Raw genomic sequence first — 23,692 nt, 5'->3', positions numbered from 1 at the left:
TATTCTCTCCTACACATATATTTACATAAATATTTAAAAATCAGAAACAACTTTAAAGTTTAACTAACAGACCAAGTTAAATGCACAAAAGTTTAGATTTTAGAAACTGAAAAGGCTAAGGACTAAGGATGTAGGTGAGGAGTAAATCATCTGCATGTGTAAAACTTAAGGTTCCATAGTCAACATGGTCAAAAGCCAGGGGGTTTACTGTGGGTGGATGTAGAAGAATACATCTATAATCCTGCACTAGTCTGAGAAAGAGAGACGGAATACAAGTTTGATGGTAGCTTGGGCTAGACTGCGGTCCTGCCGTAAAACAAGCAGACTCTTAGGAGAAGCCTACGCCACAGCCTGTGGACGTCCTACTTCACTTCTAAGCACCCCCCCCCCCCGACCGTCAATTAATCCACATGCTTAAATAAACCTGTTATAATACCTTTTGTAAAATCCCAACTTCATGTCTAGATAAATAGATATGCAAACAACAAAAAATATAAATTAAAACACATAAGATACAAAAGGCTTATATATAAAATCATTTCAAAGTTTTAGGAAAATATTATTACATGTAATTATTAAATGCAGTTAATTTCTAACCAGCACTAACAGTTAAATTTTATTTTTATCTTTATATTCATAAACTTTAAACAAACAAAACCAGAAAGTCTCACTAATATAGCTAGCTAGGCTGTCTTCAAGCTCCTCTATAACTTAGGCTGGCATGGACCTTGCCAGGGCTATACACATAAACCCTGTCTCAAAACAAACAAACAAACAAAGCAACAAAACCAAACAAAAAACCTTGAGAGGCTAAATATATTATTACTAACTCTCAAAAAGGTCTAAGTCTATTATTCATAGTGTATATAGAAGCATCGTTAAAATGTTTAGCAGATTATGTCAGTATACAGCATATGAAATATAACTGAAGTTATTTTAAAATAAGCTAATTTTCTTTACTCAGTTGTGGGGGGGGGCAGGGGATTATTGTTATTTGAAACAGAGTTTCTTTGTGTAGCTCTGGCTGGCTGTTAGCTCTGTAGACCACGCTGGTCTTGAACTTTGCCTCCCCTGGATTAACTAAGCCAGCACTGCCCATTATTTTATTTCTTAAAAAGAATAAAATTCTTTTGTGAATCCTAAAATTCAAATGTGATTTTATCTAAACTAGTCAACCATGCAATAGTACCTTCATACTCATCATGCATATATTGTAGGTAAATGGTGTTAAAACTAAACAGAGCTCCCATCTAGCACTTAATGTTTTAAAATATAAATACTTCATGTCACAGTCTGGAACATCCTTTTATTCCCATGCAACAACACAACTAGCACAAAGTTATAAAATTGTCAGAAGGTGGGGATTTAGCTCAGTGGTAAAGCACTTGCCTAGCAAGCAGAATGCCCTAGGTTCAGTCCCCACCACCAGGAAAGAGGGAAGTGAGGAAAGGAAGGAGGGAAGGAGAAGAAACTAACAAGTGACATTCTCAGAACTCCAGTTAACTCCACAATAAATTAAATGAATCAAAAACAGCATTTTTGAAGAAAACACTATTTCTGATATTCCTGCCATTTTATAAGCTAACGTATCTGTCATGAGAAACAGGGAAGAATGTCTCTGTCTCAGTCTGTTTTGCACTATTGTCTTTGAGACACTTGCTACTTTACTCTTTAGATTTATTTATTTATTTATTTATTTATTTATTTATTTATTTATTTATTTATTTAGAGATAGGGTTTCATTGCAACCATGGCTAGCCTGGAGCTCCCCAGGTAGAGAAGGTTAGCCTTGAACTCACAAAAATCTGACTGCCTCTACTTTGCCTTGTGAGTGCTGGAATTAAAGTTATTTGTCTCTCTACCTGAGATGATGTATTTATTTTTCTGTGTATGGATATTTTGCCTGTGTAAATGTTTGTGCATTGTGTGAATGCAGCACCCATCAAAGCCGTAAGGGGCACCAGATCCCCTGGGACTGGAACTACGCAGATGGTTGCTAGCAACCATGTACATGGGCTCCAACCCAGGTCCTCTTCCAAGGAGCAAGTACTCTTCACTTGATACACTTAAAAGAAAATGTTGGAGTAGAAGTCAATAAATAGCCAATGAAAATTTTCCTAACAAAATTTCAAGTATCTCCATTAGTATCACAGGTATGAAAATTTTCCCTGGGTGCTCTCAAGTATAACTCACAAAACAGAAAGTTACCTGTCTGAGAGGCTCTGCAGTCACACTTTCACAGATAGCACACAAGTAGGCACCCAAAGGGAAACAACTATGGACTAAATAATACACAGCCCTGTGAGTCCCTTGCAGCACCATCACCTCTGCCAGGCGGTACAGTCAGTAAATATTACCCACAAAAAAGTGTAGCTGCTGACTGTCCTTTGGATTATGACCAAAAGCAAACTCCTGGTAAAAGATTACCTACCCCACTTACTTAAAGAGTCTCAACCTAAAAATGCTGGTGATAAGGAATGCCTTTAAGTAGAAAATAGAAGAATTTGTACTGTCTTTCCTTCTGAACAAATTCCTATTATTTTAAATTCCAAAGCCAATATTCATTTTAATTTGATAAGTCTTTTGAATTTTTGAAAATCTTTTTACCTTTACCTTATATATTTGAAGTGATTTTTCTATTTGACCAATTACAGACCTATATTTCAAAATTACACAACAGACAAAGTTTAAAGTTAGTTGCTCCCTTTATGACACAAAAAGTAAATTGCATAAAAGCCCCTTTTGTTCAGCATCAGCACAGAGAAACGGTAGTAGTCGTAACTGCACTTACTCTTCACCCCTTTCTTCCCCTTTCGCTCCTTCTTGTACTGTTCCTTCAGCTTACTTATTAGCCCCTGGTCTACATCCCAAACCTCAGCAGTGGGGGAGAGGTCATCTTTATCTACATGCAGCATATTATTAAAAGAAAAAAAATCAGCAGTTGGCAATGCAAGCTGTTGGCAGTAAACTGTTAAAAGCTTTACATCATCATCATAAAGATATTATAACAGCATATACTCAAAACACTTTAAAGGTGCAGTCTCAGTTTGGTACTCACAACTCAAAGTAAATGTTCTTAAGTTCCTAAGCATTTAATATCATCAACAGGTAAACAATACTTCATTTTTATATATGACAAATTTGAGTATTTCATAAATGGACTAACATTAAAAATCTAATATTAAAAAATAGATCACTGCATCTTTATAAAAAACGTTAATAAAAACTATTCAGCCAGCATCATATAAGCAAATAAATGAATTACATGCAAATTAATAAAGTGCAAGCTGTAAAAGTCAGTGCCATTTCATTGATGAAATTAGTCATGCATCCCTGACAAAATAGTTCTACATGCACAGGGTAATTGTACTGTGACAGAAAGGTATTCTAGTCCAATATAATACATAGAATTTCCAAATAAATGTCTCAGATAATTCACAAAAAGCATTCAAAGAACACCCCCTGTCTCCATTCCTTCATAACAGTTCAACATTTCATTACCTTTTTCCATTGGACTACAACTAAAGATTAGCAAAATAACAGAATAAGAATAAGAAAATTCAAAATTCAAATTCCACTGAAGTTTTGAGTTGAGCTGGTTTTTGTTTGTTTTTTCAGGGTAAAACAGTGACAAGCACAGAGAAGTTAAAACCCATATCGCTTTATACTTGGTAGTATTTTTCTTGTGTGTGTGTTTTCAGCAATATTTAAGTAAATACTTCTGAGGGTTGGAGGCTGGGGTGGGACAGATCAACTCATAGTAAACTAGAGAAGTCTTTTGTTTTGTTTTGTTTTGTTTGGATTTGGTTTTGTTGAGACAGGGTTTCTCTCTACAGCCCTGGCTGTCCTAGGGCTCATTCTGTAGACCAGGCTGTCCTCTAACTCAGAAATCCGCCTGCTTCTGCCTCCCAGAGTGCTGGGATTACAGGCGTGCACCACCACCACCCGGCTTAGAGAAGTCTTAAAACAAAATAGTGTAACAATAAAACAATAATTTCCTTAGACTTATTTTACTAAGGATTTTCCTTCATTGAGTTTTAAGGCAACTTTATTATTATTAAATTTAATAGATACACATTAACATTTTAGTGTCCTGTTAATAAAAAGCCATACCCAAGCTCTAAGTTTTTAAATAAATTACACTAAATAATTAAGATTTTCATTTTAAATTTTGGTAACTAGGCATATTGTTTTCTAAGTTTCATAAGCTCCCTGGGCCTCAGTCAATCATAGAGTGTGCCTTCCTGCCTCTCTGGATTGATGTGTAAAACAAGCATAACAAGGTCTCAGGTTTGAACAGCAGATAATAAAAATTTCAGAGAATTCTTATACCTTGTTTGTTTCCTACGGTTGTTATGTCTTTTCTCTTATCATCATAGGTGGCTGAGACAGTGGCTGGTATGTGAAAAGATGTTAATTTGCTAAATTCAGTTACTTGAAACTAAAGATAAATATTTTCATCATGAATTGTCAAATATGTAATTGTAGCAGTTTGAAATATTTATATAAGAGAAAACTAGTTTTTAATGTACTGTAGCCATAAGGGTGCCTGAAAATTATGCTGTATCACAAATTTTTCCATTACTGAATAATGTGACCTGAGTCATTTGAACCCATCTTTTTTGGAGGACTGTGTCTCAGAACACAGCATCTGCTAGCCTGGACTCATGATCCTCCTGTCTCAGCATTGTTGTGAATTATGGGCTTGCACATATTCGCATATTCATCTTAATGAAGCTAATAATCCTGTTGTCAACTACTTTCATCAAGAAAAATTGACTACTTACACTAAGAAAAATTAAAAGTAATATGCCTTACAAACCATAGACTAAAAATAAATAAGTAAACCTTAGGCCTTAAGTGGCATAATACATAGGAAAGAAAACTAATAATGACCAATTTTCTAAAAGTCTTGCAAAGTAAGAATGAAGCTGTGAGTGGCTCTAAGTACAGTAGCAAAGAATAGAGTGAAAAAGCAAAGGAAAAAAGTTATTACTTGCAAGATAACCTCAAATCTAGAAAACAAAGTAAACTAAGGCAGTGCAAAGAACAGGTTGGTGGATGCATATGTGCACAAAAACATCCTGGAACTTGCCTGGTAAGCAACAGATGATTGGATATTGCTTATAAGAAATAGGTAATAGCAAAAGGGAAGAGGCAGGAATACCAAGAAATGAAGTTGAATCAATTATGGGAACCTTTTTTTTTCCCTTAAAAGAAAACACAAAACATGTACAAGAAGTTGATTCCTAATAACTTGAAACCAGAAACCAATAAAATTCTATTATGGTAATTCTATTATCAAAGCAGAATGCCTATTAACCATAGTATAGGCTATGTTCTTCATATAGTTTATGTATAGTTTATATATGTTATAAACTATAGTTTAGTATATATTTATACTATAGGTTTATACTTCATATAGTATAGGTTTAGAATATATAGTATATATATTCATATAGTATTGTATAGGTTATAAACTTATAACTAGTTTCACATCATGAAAACAGAAATACTTTATCACTTGTCTATAAATACCAATATTCAGGTATTAATTATATTTTGTGATCCTCATTAAGTCCAGAGATCATAATTTCAAAATGCTGAAAAAAATAAGTGAATTTTTTAAGATTAATTTTATGTGTATATGAGTACACTGTCACTGTCTTCAGACATGGAAGAGGGGATTGGATCCCATTACAGATGGTTGTAAGACACCATGTGGTTGCTGGGAATTGAACTCAGTACCTCTGGAAGAGCAGCCAGTGATCTTAACCTTTGAGCCATCTCCCCAGACCCTAAGTGAATATTCTGAAAACGCTACATATCCCCATGAGAAAATGCAAATGGCATGCCTGCTAATACTTGTAATTATATGAAGAACATAAGCTGCTAAAATTAAACTATATTATCTAATTAAATAACTGCTTCCTTTCAAAGCAATGGTTTCATATGATAACAAGATTATGGAGTATATTTAAGACTCTTGAATTAATGTGACTCTACAACCCTTCCCAGTTAAAAACCATTATAAATTTGAGTAAGAAAATTAAATATAATGGTAGAGATTTTTACATGCATTCTCTTAGTTCCCAAAAAAAAATGAACATAATAGCTGTTGAGTAAATGAATTTCACAAACACTGCACAGATCGCTTTTGCTTTTATATAGAAGCTGCTTGGATCACCAAGCATATAACATGCTTTAAACTTTCAGTCTTGTTTGGTACTAAGAGGCTTTCTTAATTATTTCCATTTAAAAAAAAAATGAAGATCAAGAGTTATCACTCACAAATCAAGTCCTCTTTACAATTCAACAGCCAAAGTCTCTGAACAAAGTACTAAATACTTGTATATGACATCATTAAAAAAAAAAAAAATTCTATTCCGCATCAATTTCTTAACTGTTTGTCCTTTGGTCTAAAAATTAAAATTGTAGCAACTTTAAAGAAAAAAAGAAACAGTTGTATGCCAAGATTTAGCTGAATAGATGTTTTACACGCTTTTAACTAATAAGTAAATTATATATATACACATGTATACACACATATATATATATATATTCATAGACTTAATGTTTCTATAATACTGTAGGTGATTTCTAATTTTATATCTAACATTTATTTATGGTCCCTAAAATATATTATAAAATGTTTGTATAATTTCTACTTTTACATAACAAATTTTCTGAAAAAAATGTAACTAGTACTTTTGAAGTTACAGAAATAATATAGTCAAAGATTTAATGGGCTGGATATAAGCTTAACATTTTTTTCTTTTACTGTTTCTCCTATAAGCAAGTAATTTCCCAATAGATAGCACTTCAGGAAAGTATGAATATGTCCATAGTACAGACAGTAACTGTAGTTTATATTTTCAACTAATGTGCCCCTTCTATTTCCACTTAAACTAAAAATGATGCTTTGAGCTATAAATGAGAACACTAGTGAATTAAAATCTTTTAAATAACTGTTTTTTTATATTAAGTCAATAAATATAGTATTTATTAGGTTTGTCTCTATTAGCAATGTTCCATTTCAATACATAATGACACTCTCTAAAACAGATTTACTTTATTTTTATTTATGTGTGTGTGCATGCATCAATGCATGCAGTTCCTTGTAGAGGACAGAAGAAGAGTGTAAGATGCCTGAAGATGGGAGTTACAGGTAGCTGTAAGCCCAAAATGTGCTAGGAACCAAATGCTGGTCCTCTGAAAGATAAATGCTCTTAGCCACTAAGCTATGCCCGTGGTCCTCACATTAAAAAACAATCAAATAAACAAAAAACCTGATGTGTGTCATTTGCTGAGACAAGATTTCTCCTGAAAATCCCAGGCAGATTTGAACTCAAGAGACCTGCCTGCCTCTACCTCCCGAGTGCTGGAACTAAAGGCATCAACTACCAACACCCAGTCCAAGTGTGTTTTTCGTAACACCATGTATGTATGTATGTATGTATGTATGTATGCATGCAAATATATATATATATGTGTGTGTGTGTATATATATATATATATATATATGTAGTGTATGAAACAAACCTGAGAAAAGCTCTATAAATACACTTGAGTTCTACCACGTGCCAGAGCTCTTACCTTAAAACATTTTAACTAATGACCGACCTTTTCTTTCTTTTTGATTATTAGCTTTATATATCACTTTCAAAGTTTAGGCTCTAACATTCGTGCAGAGAATACTACATGCAATGAGTGTAATATCCTCACTAAATCTTGCTCATTGTTAGGGCTATGAATCAGAATTAATAATTTTATTCCTACCCAGAATTTAAAACAGGTAACACCATATGGACATACAGGGAAGTTCTCCCAATGCCTTGATTACTAAAAATTAAATGAGTATGAATAAAAATGAACAATTCTTGCTTTAAAAAGATCTGTTAGAAGGAAAAATTAAATTTGTAAATCAACAGAACACAACTCAAGATCAACTTCAGCAGTCAAAAACCACATACAAAAAATCTCAGTCATAAAACCTAATAAACTAGAACCAAATAGCTGATTATAAATATCACTTATTGTTGCTTTTAATTTACCTGCTACCATACACACAGAGCCCACACAATGTTTAGCAGTGGTTATCCCCCTGAAAAGGCTAGGTCCACCCAACTCTGCTGCCCCCTTACCCCATTCTGTACCATCCCCTGAACTCCGTGCTTCACCAGCCCCTTCACCGTCTTCTGCAGTCACTAAAAAGTCGAATTCTTTCAGGGCTTCCTCAGTATCAGGATCATCAGTTAAGTCAGCAGCTAAACCTTCATTACCTATCTGTAAAGAAAAGATAAACCAACAATTAATACTTTTCATTGTACATTTTAAAGAGGTCTTTTAGTATTTCCACCTAACAATATTTACAGATCTACTTTGAAATTATTCAGATGCACAATTGTTCTCTTTCCTATGACTGATAAGTCTCAAACTATGCTCTAGATAAACAGTTCAACATTGTTGTATGAAGGTCAACTGTAACATGTGACCCAAGTGATGAGGGTACTAGAAAAGGCCAAAGTTTTACTCCAGAGTTTTCTTTATTTATAGTAGGTTCACAGATGATCCCTACTGAAGAATCTTCTAAGTTATCTTAAATTGGCTGAAGAACTGAAAAATGTATATTAGCTCTATGATTCACAGCAACAGAGAATAACCATCAATAAACGTATATTAGTTGTACAACAAATAAAGAAATCAATCTACCTCCCAGAACAAAATAGTAAGAAAAAATCAAAACCTCAGGTTTCTGAAATGGCTCAGCAGGAAAAGCAGCTGCCTGAGGAGCAGTTTTCTCCTAATAACCAAACACTGCGGGAGGAGAGAACTGACCGCACAGAGCTGTCCTCTGCCTTCCACGTATGTGCTGGAGCACATACACTCCTCCACACACATCATATAGCACATAGTAAGTTCTAAAAAGTAAACCTCTATCCAACAGAGAATATCATACTTGTGAAAAGCTGGAGAAAAGTTCAAGTTCAAACTGCTTTTGTAGACTGGAAGCTTTTGACAAACACTTGCTTTTTTCCTATATTACTACAAAATCTCCAAGTTCTACAATTGAATTTACTCATTTTTTTTCCTTTTTTTTTTTTTTTTGATAGACAGATATGAAGAAGCCAAATGACTTCAGACTCACTATACAGGAGCCGACGTCCTTGAACTCTCTATTCTCCTACCTCTCAAGGGCTGCACTACCACATCCAGGTTATGTGGTGCTGAGGCTTAATGTAGGAATTTGTGCAAATAAATACTCTGACATACAACCTCAGCCCTGGACATTTAAAACCAACCAACCAACCAACCAACCAACCAACCAACCAACCAACCAACCACAGACACTTGAAATACTAAACATTGCTACTTTGATGCTTACAATTGGGGCATAGTGTGCAAATGGTCCAATAGTGACAACTCCCCATCTGCTACAAAAATATATCAAGTCTACTTACTTCTTAGTGTATGAGGGAAAGTAATTTTTTATTCATCCTTACCAAATAACCCAAATGCTGACACATACTGACAATCCATTCATCAGATGCTCACCAAAGGGGAGAGCATCTATACCACAGTTTCTGTTCATTTATTTCCCCTATGATACTGTACTTGAAAAGAGAAACTTCAGTGTGACCCAAATTGGGATAAGACTGAGGAGTGTGTACTGGCTGGTTTTGTGTGTCAACTTGACACAAGCTGAAGTTATCACAGAGAAAGGAGCTTCAGGTGAGGAAATGCTTCCATGGGATCCAGCTATAGGCATTTTCTTAATTAGTGATCAAGGGGCGGGGGGAGGCCCCTTGTGGGTGGTGCCATCCCTGGGCTGGTAGTCTTAGGTTCATTCTATGAGAAAGCAAGCTGAGCAGGCCAGGGGAAGCAAGACAGTAAGTAACATCCCTCCATGGCCTCTGCATCAGCTCCTGCTTCCTGACCTGCTTGAGTTCCAGTCCTGACTTCCTTTGGTGATGAACAGCAGTGTGGAAATGTAAGGTGAATAAACCCTTTCCTGCCCAACTTGCTTCTTGGTCATGATGCTTGTGCTGGAATAGAAACCCTAAGACAGAGTGCTACTTAATAAAAAGAAAAAGAAAAAAGCTTCAAACCATTGGACAAATACTTTAAAAGTAGCCCTTCTCTCAGGTCATTTAGTGAGTAATCCATGGACTCAGAACCCCTGACATCTATACATAAACTGAGTAGGAGCTGCCATTATTAGACTAATGACTGTTCAAGTTACTGTGTGGAAGAGTAAGTCTCCTACTTTGTGCTTATGAACCCGAAGTTTGTCTTGTCCTTCTGGGATGCCCTCCATCATGTCATTTTCTTCATCATCACTGTCATCAGCATTTTCTAAGAAATTGAATGTCTCAAGAACATCACCAGAGGGCCTGTTAGAAAAGAGAAAAAGTGATTCCAACTACTTTAAAGACTGACTCTGATACTCCGTCCTGCTTCCTAGTTCCTGGATCCTTTTGGTTATCTAGTGATATCACAAACTGAACCCAAGATGTCAGACGTGCTAGACAATTGTTAAATTAATAAGCCACATTCTGACCCTTCTGATTCCTAGTTTAAAACTACCTGAAGGTAACATGTGCAATTCAAACACAACCGAATTTTTTGTTGTTGTGAGACAGGCTCTTACATAGTTCAGATTAGTCTCAACTCATTATGTAGATGAAAACAACTTTAGAAAATAACTATAGAAAATCTAGCAAAAATGAGACTCCCACTGAAAAGTCACTGCTGTACCACTGATTTTGATTTCCATAAGTTAAATGATGTTAACCAATAATTACAAATCATACCTTTTGATTTCTTGTCCTTTTTGCTTAGGAGATTCACCACCATTCAAGATCTGTTCTAAATTCTTTGATTCTACGGATCCATTTGGCTCTGAATTAGACAGTCCAAGTAATGACCTTACCCGTTGAGATCGTACATCTAATATTGTATCTGTGTATCCTACTTCCTGAAGATACCTATCAAGAGAAAATTAAACACTAAAATTCAACATATTGTCAACATCTACCACCTTCAAATCATATTAAAAATTAAAGGAAAAAAGTCCACAATCACACTAATTATTTTTTCTTTGACTCAATAGCTTCACTATAGCCTAATTCTAGGCCTCAGAGAGTGATGCCAACTCTAAGTCAAATTGAAATATGGGCACTTGGTGGTTTACAAGCACCCATAACTCACATTCCAGGATATCCTATATACTCCTCTGACTTAGTAGGCACTCAGCATACATGTGGTGCACATGTATACATCCAAACAAAACTCATATATATAAAACAATCTTAAAAAAAATGAATTAAGGCAGGTGTTGTGGCACACACCTTTGATCCCAGTACTCACAATAAAGAGGCGAGCCGAATCTACAGGAGTTCCAGGATAGCCAGGGCTACACAGAGAATTCTGTCTTGAAAAAAGAAAAGAAAAAAAAGAGAAGAGAAGAGAAGAGAAGAGAAGAGAAGAGAAGAGAAGAGAAGAGAAGAGAAGAGAAGAGAAGAGAAGAGAAGAGAAGAGAGAACAAGCAGGAAGGAAGGAAGGAAGGAAGGAAGAAAGAGGGGACGAGGAAGAGGGGGAGAGGGAGGGAGGGAGGAAAGAAGAGAGGGGGAGGGGAGGAGAAGGGGAGGGGGAGAGAGAGAGAGAGAATAAGAAAGGAGGGAGGGAGGATAACTATTAAGAGCCAATTATCTCAATATCTAAAAGAACCTCAGTGTTGACAAGTTTTTGAGATACATAAACACATGTGTCATGCCTCTATATAGACACACATAAGTATTTATTTAAAGAATAGATATGTGAATTTATACATATACATGTTAAACACAGATATACAATTTCCAGCTGTCCAAGATATGAAAGAGCCAGCGATTGATAGATGGACTAATCTCCCCTTCAAGGACCTCAGATTCCAGACCATTCCTCTGGTTTTGTGGTTTGCAAAGTTCACTCATCTAAACCAAGTCCTTATATAATAGGCTTTAATTTCACCAGGGTTATCAGTAAGAAACAAGTAACAAAATCTCCAACTATAAAAAAAAAGAACCTGGACTAGAGAGATGGCTCGGCGGTTAAGAGCACTGACTGCTCTTCCAGAGGTCTGAGTTTAATTCTCAGCAACCACACAGTGGGTCACAACCATCTGTAATGGAATTGAATGCCCTCTTCTGGTGTGTCTGAGGACAGCAACAGTGTACTCATATAAATAAAATAAATAAATCTTAAAAAAGAAAAGAAAAAAACCACTAGATAAAAAGACAATAAATAGGATTTGCCATACAGTCACTCTAGTACATCAACAAGGAAATATCAAAAGTTTCTGCAAAAAATTCAACTAAGGTCTGGAGGAATAGCACAGTGGTTAAAAGGCCTTGCTGCTCTTACAATGCACTTGGGCTGAGTTCTTACCACCCACGAGGTAGAATCCACTGCCCTCTTCTGGTTTCTAAAGGTACCAGACATGCACACAGTACATGCATACACACACACATATCTCAGGGAGAAATGCAAAAATACTCATAAACCAAATAAAATAAATACTAAAAAAGAATTTCAACTAAAAAGATTTGGCAAGCCATCTTTGAAATTTTTCATATGATCAATTAACACTTCTCTATACCTTGCATACACTGACTTAAAAGAAAACCCATATATGTAAAACTTTGTAGTGAGAGAGTGCCTTAGATGAATGACGCCATACTAATTTATGTATATGGGTGCTTCTCCTACATGTATGAAAGTATACCAGGCACAGTTCCTAGAGTAAGATGACCAGTAGATGCCAGATAAGGACATCTTATCCTCCAGGACTGGAGTTACAGCTATCTATCTGTGAGCCACAATGTGGGTGCTAAGAACCAAAACTGGAATCCTCTGCAAGAGCATCCAATGCTTTTAAATGCTGAGTCACTTCTGCAGCCCAACTCCATAAACTCCATACTACTTTAGTTGAAGCCTTCATCCAGTTTCTTTTTCTTTTTTTCCAGATTTTCTATCACATAAGAAATAAAAGAGAGGGGAGGGGAGGGGAGGGGAAGGGAGGGGAGAGGAGGAGAGAGGAGGGGAGGGAAGGGACCTACAGCCAATCCTACTAACCAGGGTTGATCCCTGTGACCCAAAGGTGAAAAGAGAATCAATGCAGAAAGCTGTCCCTGACCTCCACCCACAAGCAGCTGTGGCGCATGCCTGTGCCGGTGCCCACATACATACAAATGGACTTTTTAAAAACAGCACTATGAAAACCATACAGTAAAGTGAAGCATGTTTTTACTTATACATTGACTCAATATAAGCACTTTCAGAACATTTTAAAGTTTAAATCATTACTCACTGTCTTAATAGCTGTCTGCCTTGCTTCCATGTTAGCTGGCTATTCTGGGGTGCTGGAGGAGCCTCCACATCTTTGGTTTCCTCTGGAAATTAAAGAGGGGAAGTTTTCATAGTTATTTCAACTTATTACTAGTGTTGTTTTTTTTCCAAAAATAAATTTATACATGAAAATATTTTATGTAAGACAGGAAAAAAGTTAAAAGATTTACTACAGATTTCTTCTTTAATATTTGGTCTAACTCAGGTACTCTACCTGCTTTAAAAATCAAAAGACCTCAGATGTGCTTTAGCAGGATTAAAAAACTAAAAGCCCTAGATTTGAAAATAGAATTCTGCTGTGTCAAATACCTTTAAGATTAAAAATATATATCACTTATATTATTCAAAATCACTAAATCCTGAGGACACACAAACAGACAGACAGACAGACTTCATTTTGAATTTATATCAGTAGTCAATAAAGTCTCCATCACATTTATTTTTTTTTAGAACAAAAGATTGAACCAAGGATCCGGCTAGGAAGGCAGGCTGCTGAATAGTGCCTAATTTAATCACTGTGATGGGCACACAGGCGATGGACAGAGCCTGTGCTTAGGCCCTAGGGCAGTCCTTTGCAGCCGGTCAAGCAGCCACTTATTCTTGGGACGTGCAGACATCAGTATGCAGACCTGCTGCTGGGCCTCAGTTTCCAGCATACTGTCAACGCCTCCAAGCGGAGTCCTACACAGGTCCACAAGGATAAACACTTAAGATAAATGACAAAGCCATCGGTAGCTCATTCTACTTACTTGCAGTCAAAGGTTGTCTGTTTAAAGAGCCTAGATGAAGAACTCAGAACCCAAGTCAGAGACAGACTTTTGGCATACATCCAAAAGTGAATACTTGCCTCCTCATTTCACTGATCCCTTATAATTTATAGTTTAGAAATAAATATCTTTTATAAACACAAAAACAGAACATGGGCTTATTACTTTGGAGCTTTTTGTCTGCTTCCTGAGACAGTCTTATTTATGGATTTAGGCTTGCATCAAATTGCTCCTCCTATTTCAGTCTAAGTGCTGGAATTAAAGGCACGTGTCACAATATTCAACTCAGTATTATATATACAACAGTATACAACAGGTAAAGAGCCACATTTTAGTCTCAGATAATAGTGTTTACATTTACAAAAGAGAAAAAGACTCCACAGCCTTAAACATAGCAGCATGCTTACCATGTACAAAACCCTAAATCCAATTCTCATTATTGAATTAAACATGTTTGGTAAGCATTATAAATTCAGTTAAATTAAGTTTTCAAAAACTATCCCTATAGTAAAACTTAGAACTATTGTGGGCACTATTATCACCACACGGATTCACAGTATCAACATAAATGTATTATGAAGAGACAACTTGAAAAGTCGCCCCCCCACAGCCCATACTGAGTTTATTAAGATTAATTTTCAACTATTAGGTTCCCAGACTCCTCAGTACCTATTGGTAACATTACAATATCTTTTGTAGTCAATACTTCCTAACAATCTCATTTTCTTCTTATTCTTTCTTCAAAACAAGTTAATTTTCTAATTTCTAGAATTTCTTAATTCTGATAGTCTCTGATTTTTCATTTTATCGCATTTAAAATTAACAACTGGAGAGAAAAACATTTTAAAAAATATGACTGCCTAAAATTCAATCACCTAAAGTAAACAACTATTAGTAGTAGTAGTAAAGCTTCTCATTCTTAACTTCAACAATAGGAGCCAATGTATATACTTTATTATATTTCAGAAAGCATATTAACACTTAAATCACATAGAGTATATTGTAGTGAATACAGAAGTTTACATTTAATCCCTACCACCACTACAAAATATGTAATATTTTATACAACATGCATAACTATTTGACTATCCCTTCATTTTGAAATGAGTGTTCATTATTTCACTATGACACTATAGTGTCATAGTCTATAGTGTCAAATAGTCTATGACACTATTTCACTATAAACTTTGAAGTATTATAAGCAACAATTTAATGGATTTTTGAGTAAACAATCAGCACCTAGCTTAACAAGTATCAATAGCCCTAGAAACTCTTTCCCTCTAACCACTTACTAGCTATTCTAAAATAGTATTAACACTATCTTAACCTCCAAAACTTTTGTGAATGTGGCATAATGATTTCTATCAATTTTTAATTTTATAAACATGACACCTATGTTGTCAATTTAGCTGTAGTTAACTTACTTTTATTGCTAAACAGCATTCTGTCCACTACTATATCATATATATCCATTTTAATGCTGACATTCTAGTTGCTTCTAGATTTTCACTATCATCAAGGGCATGCATACACATACACACACACACACACACACACACACACAGACATTCATAAACATATATATATATCATATATATGTATATATGGAATTCTTATATAAGTTGCAGTGATCACATGTTTACATTTTAAGCAGTGGAATTATCAAGGTACCGGATATGCATGCTATGTTCCCTTTACAGATACAAGGGTACCACCTCAGGGCCTCAGCTTTATTTACTACCCCACCATCAAAAAAACAAATTCTGCTAACTCTTAAAGCCTCATCAACACTTCCTTCTGTCATTCTCATAAATGCTAAACTATATTTCACTGAAGACTTTACCTATACTTCTTGAATAATAATGTATCACATCTACTTTTCTTTTTTCCTTTTCGTTTTTTCAGACATGATCTCTCTATGCAGACCTTGCTGTCCTGTAACTCTAATTATGCAAACCAGGCTGATCTTGAACTCAGAGATCTGCCTGTCTCTGCTCCTGAATGCTGGGATTCAAGGTGTGTGCTATATCCACTTTTCTACTGAATTATCTATTTCCAAAACTTGTAAAAGTTAAATCATTTACATGCTTGAATACAATTACTTTCAGGTTTAGGAAATATGTATGTATCTCCAATTTCTGTCAAATCACATTTTCTTTTTTACGTTGATTTGAAGGAGTTTATAAAGCCAATTCTGTTGCATTTAACATTTACCTACAAATATACTCTGATGCAGATAATTTTATACTTAGCATGGTAGATATTTTCTTACTTCATTTTTGTTTCTATCCAGTATTCTGAATAGTTTCATAGATAAAAGATACTTGTCTGGGCACAGTTTTTATTATGGGTAGGAGGAAATTACATGCTAACAGTCTTGCTTTATACAAACTATTACAATAAGATGAGCTAAGAATTGCACAAGCTGTATTCCAGAAGTGATAACCAAAAACAACTCTAACTCTGCTCATTTTCTGAAAAAGTTATACTGGAAAAGAAAATAAGTGAAGAAAATCTTTAAACCCATTTTTCTTGAATGTGTTTTTAGTCTTATTTACTACAGTAGTCTTATTGTAATTAAAAGTAGTAAATATATACGAAAAAATTTTCACCTCTAACGACGTCTTAGTTTTGTAGAAAAGGGTTTTTCTGTTGTTTCTTCCTCCCCCCCCCCCCCCCAGGTTTTTCTCTGTATAGCCCTGGCTGTCCTGGAACTCACTCTGTAGACCAGGCTGGCCTCGAACTCAGAAATCTGCCTGCCCCTGCCTCCCAAGTGCTGGGATTAAAAACCACTGCTTTTTTGTTTTTCCAGACAGGTTATCTATGTGTTTAACTCTGGCTCTCCTGGAGTTCTGTAGCAGGCTGGCCTTGAACTCATAGAGATCTGCACATGCCTAGCAGGAAAGGGTTTTTTTGAAACAGGGACACAGTAGTTAAAAATGACCTTGGGCTCTGATCCTCTGACTTGTCTAGCCTGAGATGGTGACTCTCATAGACAAATAGAGCTATTCTCAGTTCTTACTCTTACTCCTCTATGAAGGAGTATATGATAGTATTTTCTAGAATCAGAATGAGTCTTTAGAACCACTCAAGAACATGAATGGCATTTAAATCTCAGTTTGAGACAACTGAAAGACAAAATAAAAGGTTCTGCTGCTAAAAGCCAAAGTAGGGAAGACCAAAAAATAAACAATTCAGGTGGTATTTATGGTCTGCTTCTCAGTACTTATTATTAAACCAAAGTCTAATCAGTATTTTTAAAAATTTACTATTAGTATCAACACCTATGTTAAGTTTTACTGTTTTACTATACACTTTGAAAAACCTTAAGGAAACAAAATTTTCATATTAAAATAAAGAAAAACTGGCTGCTTTAGAAGCAAAGCTACTAAAAACATCATAGGCTTCTACTCGACTCCATCAGAAACATCTGTAAAATCGGGTATTCTCATCTGTACCTGTGATTCCAGTACTCTGACAGTGAACACACAAGAGTCAGATGTTCAAGGTTATCCACTGATATCTATGGAGCTGAAGGAATCCTAGGATATACAAATCCCTGCCTTAACATAAAAGGGAAAAATGGGGCAGCCACAATCTAGACACTTGAGAAATAGAAAATTGCTAGTATGATTCCCAAAGTCTGCTTATGTTAAAACATTCTTCATTCTTTTAGATTCTATACAGTTATATGGACTCCTAAAACTAAATTTAACTTTTTCCTATATCTAGTTCACTCCGTGGTACACATTTATCAACTATTATTCTCATATTTATATAAGAATACAGAAGAAAGCTAATTGGAGATAATTTTCCTACTCTAAATTTTTATGGCTTCTCTAAAGTCCAATCTAGCCAAATTTCCAGTATCTTAAAACTACAATGAGCTACTTAGAACTTCTCCAGAGAAAAGGACCTTTAAGTATTAAAAATTTAGTTTGAGCTGGTGCTTGCTGCCATATCAAACAACCTGAGCCCAATTCACCCAAAACCCACATGAGAGAAGTTCAAAGAATTCCCAAGTGGTCCTCTGACTGCCCTACCCAACTCCCCCAACACACACAGAAGAAATACATAAATGAAAAGACACTGGAGAGGGCAGGAACTTATGTAGCCCTGGCTGACCTGGAGCTCACTATGTAGAACAAGCTGGCCCTGAACTCTAGAGATCTGCCTGCCTCTGGCTCCTGAGTGCAAGGATTCATGACATGTACCACAACACCCAGCCAAATAGAAATAAATATACACCCATATACACATACATGAGGGACAAAAATTACTTACAGGTAAAAAAAAAAAGTTACTTTAGCATGTTTTGATTTTAATTACTAGAAAAAAAAAACGTATCCATAATTTTATATAGGTTTCACTTTGGAGAAAATAGGATTAAAAAGGAAGAGGAAACAAATTTTTATTTGTTTGGTATTTTCACCAAGGGCTGGAGAGATGGTTCATGGGTTAATAAAACTCTATGCTGCTCTTGCAGAAGATACAAGGTCAGCTCCCAGAATCGACATTGGGTAACTCACAGCTATCTGTAACATTGCCTCCAGGGAATTTAATGCCTTCATCTATACTCTGGACACCAGCACTCATGAGCACATACATGTATACTCATGTACACACAAATATATAATTTTAAAATAAAAATATATTATTACAATTTTTCATCAAATTTTACAGTTTATAATAAATAATTCATCAGATGCAATAAAATCAAAATCAGGAGAAAGTACATGCCTGTTAAATAAAGATGAATTTTAAAAAAGAATAAAGTTTACCTGATTCAAAGGTGGGCATTTTCAAATCACCTTGGTTCAGTTCTGTGCCATATTTTAATTTGTGATACTTTGCCCTGAAAATTTAACAATTGGCAAAAAATAATTATTTTATAACTGAGTACTGCTAATGCATTACTTTAATAACAAAGCAATGTGTCCATTTTAAAGTTTGGGGTTTTTTGTTTTGTTGTTTTGTTTTGTTTTTTGTTAAAAACACTGAAAATGTAGATAAAATATACAAAAGAAAATTACCCAATGAACAAATACAGAAAAGATAAATTTCTCCTTTAGAGAGAGAAAACAACTGAAATGTATGGCTATATATTACGTCTACTTCTCTCATTTTTTCCTTCCTTTTTCCATATACTAAGTAAAACATGAAAAAGCTTTCAATAAAGTCTACAATGATGCAAATGGGGAAAGCACTATTCTGTTCTAGTCACATTAATAAAAGAAATATACGTACCTTTCTTGTTTTAATGCATACTCTAACATCTTTATTCTTCTCACTAAATCCTTCTTCAAATTCTCTTGACCTTTCCTTTCTCCTTGTAAAAATGCAATCCGTGCCTAAAAACATGAAGATGTATTTATTTCATTTTTCCTTAACCAACCACAAACAACTAATTAAGATAGGAAAAATAATAAATGTAAAATGCAGCCTGACCTCAAGACAAAACTCATAAAAATGGTCAACCAAACTTTCCACTAGATAACATGATCTCTTTGAAAATAAAAATAACCCTACAGAGGCCATGTCCTTATCATTCTTCAGAGCCTCTAATATATAATTCTGGAAGAAATTTCTATGGGTAAAAACTAGCATAATTTAAAAAATCTAAGGGTGGTAGGAAAACAGAACAGCCTTAGAAAAAGAGGGTTGTAGAGAGAAGTTCTCTGTACAAGGTAGGCAGAAAGCTAACAGCCACTTGATTCTTGTTATATTTTTTGCCCATGAGTTAATTAGAAATTAGAGATATGAAAATAAGACTGAAGTAATCCTGGGGTTTACCCACACTCTGGTGAGTGATCAGTAGTTTAATATTGAACAAATAATACTAAAAACAAATGGATCACAGGGTTTAAGATAGCACTAAAGACAACAAATAAAGCAGCCACAAGGAGAGGCGATAAAGAGGAAAATGAAATGACTAAGGGCCTAAACATCAAATTATATTATTTATATATTTAAATTAGCATAATATTTAAAAACACTAAAATCATATTCACAAATAAGTTCTTTCAGAACAATAAGAAACATTAAAGTACAGAAACATCTCTTAGCCATCTTTTCTGGAATAATAAAAATTAAAATTCACTTCTGAGACAGGGTCTTAGACACTAGACTGTCTTCAAACTTCATTCCCCTGCCTCTGCCTCCTGAGTGCAGGCAAACACCACCACCACCACCATGCCCAGCCAAAAATGTTCTATTATACATTTCCATTCTATCATGCCATTCCAAATGTGTTTTAATTCTTGAAATAATTTCAGAGTATTACAAATAGTTTAAGTTTAGCTACCATTTATTTTGTGGTGTCATATCTTTTTGTTGCCACTTCCTACAATTAAAAAATAAAAGGGGGGGGAGGTTTCTTCTTTAAAAAAAAAATTTCAGGGCTGGAGATCTTGTTCAGATCTTGTTACGGATAGTTGTGAACTACCATGTAGTTGCTGGGATTTGAATTCAGGACCTTCGGAAGAGCAGCTGGTGCTCCTAACCACTCAGCCATTGCTCTAGCCTTTCCTTATCTTTTTCCTAAAGAGCTTTATGAGGATTAAATGTAGGTCCTAAGTCTAGCAAGACAAGCTCTTTGCAAACAGAGCTACCTCCCTAAGCCTATAACTTTTTCTTTTTTTTTTAATCCAGTCTTTTCGAGACAGGGTTTCTCTGTGTAGCCCTGACTATCCTGGAACTCACTCTGTAGACCAGGCTGGCTTCGAACTCAGAAATCCACCTGCCTCTGCCTCCCAAGTGCTGGGATTACAGGTGTGGGCCACCACAGCTCGGCTAACTTCTCTTGATGACTTTGAGCTGGTAGTACAGCCAAGTATTTACTAGGTTTAATCCAAATGAAAGCATAAAGGTTACATTTGACCAAATAAGCAACAAATTTAGCAAAGACCTCCAGTTACTTACATGTCATAATTTACCATTAGCAGCACTCATCCCTGCAAACACTTAAATGTAACCTCAAAAAATAAATTCACAAGTCAGAAGTGGTAGCCCTTGCCTGTAATCCTAGCACTAAAGAGACAGAAGCAGGAGAATTAAAATTGTGAAGTCAGTCTGAGCTTCAGTGAGAACTGTCTGAAAAGAAAAAAAAACAAAAAAAAAAAAAACTACTAAAACAATAAAATAGCATCAGAACCAAAAGGTACCTATTAGTAAATATGTATGAGACTCTTACAGTTTAGTAATGGCACCAAGAGAGACAATAAATAGACTAACAAACCTACCATGCTAAAACCACCAATATCCACCCAAATTAACCAAGAGATTTAATTTCAAATCAGTCTCCAAATGTATGTCTGCATGTCTGTATGTAAAGAGATGGTTCAGTGGTTAAGAGTACATGCAACTTTTACAGAGGACCAGTTTGGTCTCAGTACCCATTTGTGGTGTTGGTATTAAGTAGATTAAAAACTGCCTTTTTTCCTTTGTTTTGTTTTGAGACAGGGTTTCTCTGTATAGCTCTGGCTGTCCTGAAACTCACTCTGTAAACCTGGCTGGCCTTGAACTCAGAAATCTGCCTGCCTCTGCCTCCGAAGTTCCAAGTACTGGGATTAAAGGCCTGTGCTACCACTGCCCACCTACAACTGCCTTTTAACTCTAGCTCCAGACAGACAGACAGACAGACAGGTCTGTCTGTCTGTCTGTCTGTCTCTCTCTCTCTCTCTCTCTCTCTCTCTCTCTCTCTCTCTCTCTCTCTCACACACACACACACACACACACACACACACACACACACACACACACTCTGTTCCAGGACAGCCAGGGGCAAGTAGAGACCCTGACTCAAATGAACAAAGTAGAAAGGGAAGTAGTTAACTTGACATATGACCTAAGCAAAAATGCACAAACTTCTTTTCCGTTAATAACTCAGCATAACCCAACCTTATTCCTGATTTTCCAACATCTGGTACCATATTTTACATATCTCTTGAATTCATTCAACATTCAACATTTGATTGCCAAAGAACTACTTAGTATTTGATGATGTTTGGCGACAACCACTAGAGGTCACCAGCATAAAATTTTCAATATTGAGTCAAGCAGGATCAGTCTAAATGATTCACAATTGTTTCCCTTACTTTCTAGTACCCTTTACTATAATAAGATTCAGTTATAAATAATTTCAGGATATTCAGGTGAACCACTTACATATAAAGTGACTACTACTCTCTCTCCACATACATACTGTATATGTGCATATATATTACAGATATCATTCAAGGGCTGAGAAAAATGGTTCAGTGGTTAAGAGAGCTTGCCATGAAAGTGTAAAAACTAGAGTTTGGATCTAACATGCATGTTACAAGACAGGCAAGTTGTGCATGACTGTAATCCCAACACCAAGGGAAGCAGAGACAGGAGGATTGCTAGGACTTCCTGGCTTCCAGCCTACTTGAGAAACCCAATTTCAGAAGAGACCCTGCCTCAAAGGTCAAAAGAATAGCTGGAAATAGACAAGGGAAGCTGCACCTTCCGGCCTCTGAGTATGCATACGATAGGAACACACATATGATAAATAATCACACAAAAGATTCAAAACTTCGGATGGCTGTGGTAAGATATCAGTAAGATATGCTGAAAGGTGAAAGCATAGGACCACCTTGTCGAGGCCAAGCTGGGCTTTTCTCACGCACGCGAGTGGATGGTGGGATGGGGTGGAGGGAAGGGTGGGAGGGAGGGAGGGAAGGAGGGAGAGGGAGGGAGGGAGGGAGAGAGAGGGAGGGAGGGAGGGAGAGAGGGAGGGAGGGAGGGAGGGAGAGAGAGAGACTGACTTTATACTTTAGCAGATTCAATAAAACTTTGCTGGTAGAATTAGGGTCACTAGGGCAAGCCTTAGAAACCATCTCTGCTTCATGATCTACAGTCATATGAGAAACTGGTATCACATACTTTCACTGAGATACGCCATGAAATTGATAATATTTTTAAAAACCACGCACAAATGGTTTATTCCAAAATTCAGTGTTCTGAGGCAGAACATACACACCTTTGTATAATCTATCATGTTGTAATAAAAGGCTATGTCCATTTCAAAGGGAAGGCACTCTAGTTTTATCTTTTCAAAGAAACTACATGAACAAAAAACTTGTATTCAATAGCTTACAAATTTTTTATTAAAATATTTTCCAATTCTACCGATGGAAAAGAATTCGAGGGAAAAGAGAAACACTAAGAAAAAACATACAAAAGCAAGTAAATATTGAATTTCTTTTTCTTGGTTTGAGACAGGGTTTCTCTGTATTACCTTGGCTGTCCTAAAAATCATTCTATAGACCAGGCTAGCCACTAACTCAGAGATCTGCCTGTCTCTGTCTTCTGAGTGCTGGGACTAAAGATGTGTGTCACTATGCCTGGCTTCAATCTTATTTTTTAACCCTTCTATTTAAAACAAGATTTAATTAATAATCAAAACAGTATCACCCTAGAGGGCCGGAGAGATGGCTCACGGGTAAGAGCACAGACTGCTCTTTTGAAGGTCCTGAGTTCAAATCCCAGCAACCACATGGTGGCTCACAACC

At 35.8% G+C, this 23,692-nt stretch overlaps 1 protein-coding gene across 4 annotated transcripts in view; it reads right to left on the bottom strand.

Annotated features, from left to right (window-relative positions):
- Strn3 (striatin 3) overlaps positions 1-23,692 on the bottom strand; it is a 79,144-nt gene that overhangs the window by 30,908 nt on the left and 24,544 nt on the right. For 2 of the 4 annotated variants that reach the window (XM_052185876.1, XM_052185878.1), the window contains exons 2-8: positions 19,404-19,507; positions 18,938-19,011; positions 13,352-13,433; positions 10,815-10,988; positions 10,268-10,394; positions 8,145-8,286; positions 2,792-2,902 (exon numbers count right to left, since the gene is read on the bottom strand). In XM_052185876.1, coding sequence (XP_052041836.1) covers positions 2,792-2,902; positions 8,145-8,286; positions 10,268-10,394; positions 10,815-10,988; positions 13,352-13,433; positions 18,938-19,011; positions 19,404-19,507 — 814 coding nt within the window. The remainder of the gene's footprint in view (positions 1-2,791; positions 2,903-8,144; positions 8,287-10,267; positions 10,395-10,814; positions 10,989-13,351; positions 13,434-18,937; positions 19,012-19,403; positions 19,508-23,692) is intronic. The other 2 variants (XM_052185877.1, XM_052185879.1) reach the window with 1 other exon arrangement.

The sequence above is a fragment of the Apodemus sylvaticus genome, chromosome 6 (assembly GCF_947179515.1).
Source record: "Apodemus sylvaticus chromosome 6, mApoSyl1.1, whole genome shotgun sequence".
NCBI lineage: Eukaryota > Metazoa > Chordata > Mammalia > Rodentia > Muridae > Apodemus > Apodemus sylvaticus.
This window is presented reverse-complemented; position numbering and strand designations above follow the sequence as displayed.